The sequence below is a fragment of the Mandrillus leucophaeus genome, unplaced genomic scaffold (genome assembly GCF_000951045.1).
Source record: "Mandrillus leucophaeus isolate KB7577 unplaced genomic scaffold, Mleu.le_1.0 Scaffold11, whole genome shotgun sequence".
NCBI lineage: Eukaryota > Metazoa > Chordata > Mammalia > Primates > Cercopithecidae > Mandrillus > Mandrillus leucophaeus.
Window position 1 is genome coordinate 402,266 of NW_012099209.1, and position 2,387 is coordinate 404,652.

Genomic DNA, 2,387 nt, shown 5'->3' on the forward strand with positions numbered 1-2,387 from the left:
TCTTTCTTTCTTTCTTTCTTTCTTTCTTTCTTTCTTTCTTTCTTTCTTTCTTTCTTTCAACAGGGCCTGGCTTTGTCGTCCAGGCTGGCGTACAGTAGTACAATAAGAGCTTACTGCAACCTCTATCTTGTGGGCTCAATTGATCCTCCTACCTCAGCCTCCCGAATAGCTGGGACTACAGGTGCCCGCCACCATGCTTGGCTTTGACTGGCAGGGCGTCTTGAAGAATGCCCTTCCCTCCAGTGTGGGTCTGTCTGTTATTTTTCTCATGATTATACTGAGGTTATGAATTTGGTTCAAGTTCTTTTAATCCAGACATTCCCCTACAGGAAGAGGCTGTCAAAAATTTTTGAAAGAAACTTTCTGCTTTTGTCAAAAGGGATTGAAAAAACAAATCACCTATCATGCCACCTCTATGACAAACCTGTGTTTCTATTTCCCAGGTCGTTGATCTGAGGTGGGGTATTCGGAACACTGAAGTCACTGACCTCTTGACCACAGAACTCTGCTTGGAGGAGGTTGACTGGTGTTGGAAAACATCCATAGGGCCAGCTTTTGTTGTGAGTGTCTCAGGAGGAATGGGTTAGCTCTTACTCCTCCAGAATATGCCCCCTGCTTTCTAGACAAACTGATCAGCGGAGGGCAGTAGGTACTATTTCTGCTTTCATACTTTATCCCTATGGCCTGCCTGCGGCAGACATTACTAATCAATCACAGCACTCTTTCTGCAGAGCTGAATGGGATCCAGTCATTAGCTGTCAAATGGAAGCAGCAGGTGGCTTGGAGAGTAGAGTGTTGAAGCCAGAAGGAATCTTAGAATTTGATCTGGACTTTCTCCCACCTTCCCCACTTCCTCCACTTTATGTCTATGGGACTTCGGGATCCTGGAAAACCATGGAAACGGTGGAACCCCTCAGGATCTTAGGATATTTTTTTTCCTCCATGTGACCATGGTTTCAGGTTATGGGAACTTCTCCCCTCTCTCTTCCAGTTACACCCCCTCTATCACAAAGTCACTCTCCAGTCCACAATTAATGGTTTGTGCTATTAAAATTGAATGATATTCCTTAGTCTTTTTTTTTTCTCTCTTTTTTTGAGACAGGGTCTTTCTCTGTTGACCAGGCTAGAGTGTAGTGGCGAGATCATGGCTCACTATAAACTTGAACTCCTGGGCTTGTGATCTTCCTGCCTTGTTCTCCTGAGTAGCTGGGACTACAGGTGTGTGCCACCACAGTTGGCTAGTATTGTTTTGGAAAGATGGGATCTCACTATGTTGCCCAGGTTTATCTCAAACTCCTGGGCACAAGCGATCCTCCCACCCTGGCCTCCCAAAGTTCTGGGATTACAGGCATAAACCAATGCACCTGCTCTAGTTTTTTGTTTTTTTTTTTTTTTTTTTTTTTTTTGAGATGGGGTCTTGATGTTGCCCAGGCTGGCCTGAATCTTAATTTATTACATCGAGTTCCAGATACATCCAGATACAGAATGATCACATTTTCCTTAGAAATTCTAGAGCAGGCGGTCGGGAGTGGTGGCTCACACCTGTAATCCCAGCACTTTGGGAGGCCAAGGCGGGTGGATCATGAGGTCAGGAGTTTGAGACCAGCCTGGCCAACATAGTGAAACCCCATATCTACTAAAAAAATATAATATAAAAATTAACTGGGCGTGGTGGCACGTGCCTATAATCCCAGCTACTTGGGAGGCTGAGGCAGGAGAATTGCTTGAACCTGGGAGGTGGAGGTTGTAGTGAGCCGAGATCATGCCACTGTACTCCAGCCTGGGCAACAGAGGAAGACTCTGTTGCTCTTGCTCAAAAAAAAAGAAAGAAAGAAAGAAATTCTAGAGCAGAGGTCAACAAGCCTGAAAGGCAAGTGTGGCCTGCTGCCTGTCTTTGTAAGTAAAACTTTATTGGCACACAGCCATGTCCACTTTTTTTCACTTTGTCTAGCACTGCTTTCAAACTATAATGGCAGAGTTTAGTCATTCTGACAGAGACCATCTGGCCTGTAAGGCCAAAAATATTGACTATCTGACTTTTTCCAGGAAAAATGTGCTGATCCCTGTCCTGGACAGTAAAGAGGGAAAAAGTAAAGTATCATGGCAAGGTGTGGTGGCTCACTCCTGTAATCTCTGCATTTTGGTAGGCTGAGGCAGGCGGATAATTTGAGGTCAGGAGTTTGAGAGCAGCCTGGGAAACATGGTAAAACGCCATCTATGTTAAAAATACAAAAATTAGCCAGACATGGTGGTGCACACCTGTAATCCCAGCTACTCGTGAAGCTGAGGCAGGATAATCATTTGAAACTGGGAGGCAGAGGTTGGAGTGAGCCGAGATTGTGCCACTGCATTCCAGACTGGGCAACAGAGGGAGACTCGGTCAAAAA

At 45.2% G+C, this 2,387-nt stretch overlaps 1 protein-coding gene across 1 annotated transcript in view; it reads left to right on the top strand.

Moving 5' to 3' along the window:
• The window catches only part of NWD1 (NACHT and WD repeat domain containing 1), a 154,152-nt gene that overhangs the window by 31,998 nt on the left and 119,767 nt on the right, over positions 1-2,387 (top strand). Inside the window, 1 exon segment of the mRNA XM_011990998.1 lies at positions 444-560. Coding sequence (XP_011846388.1) covers positions 444-560 — 117 coding nt within the window.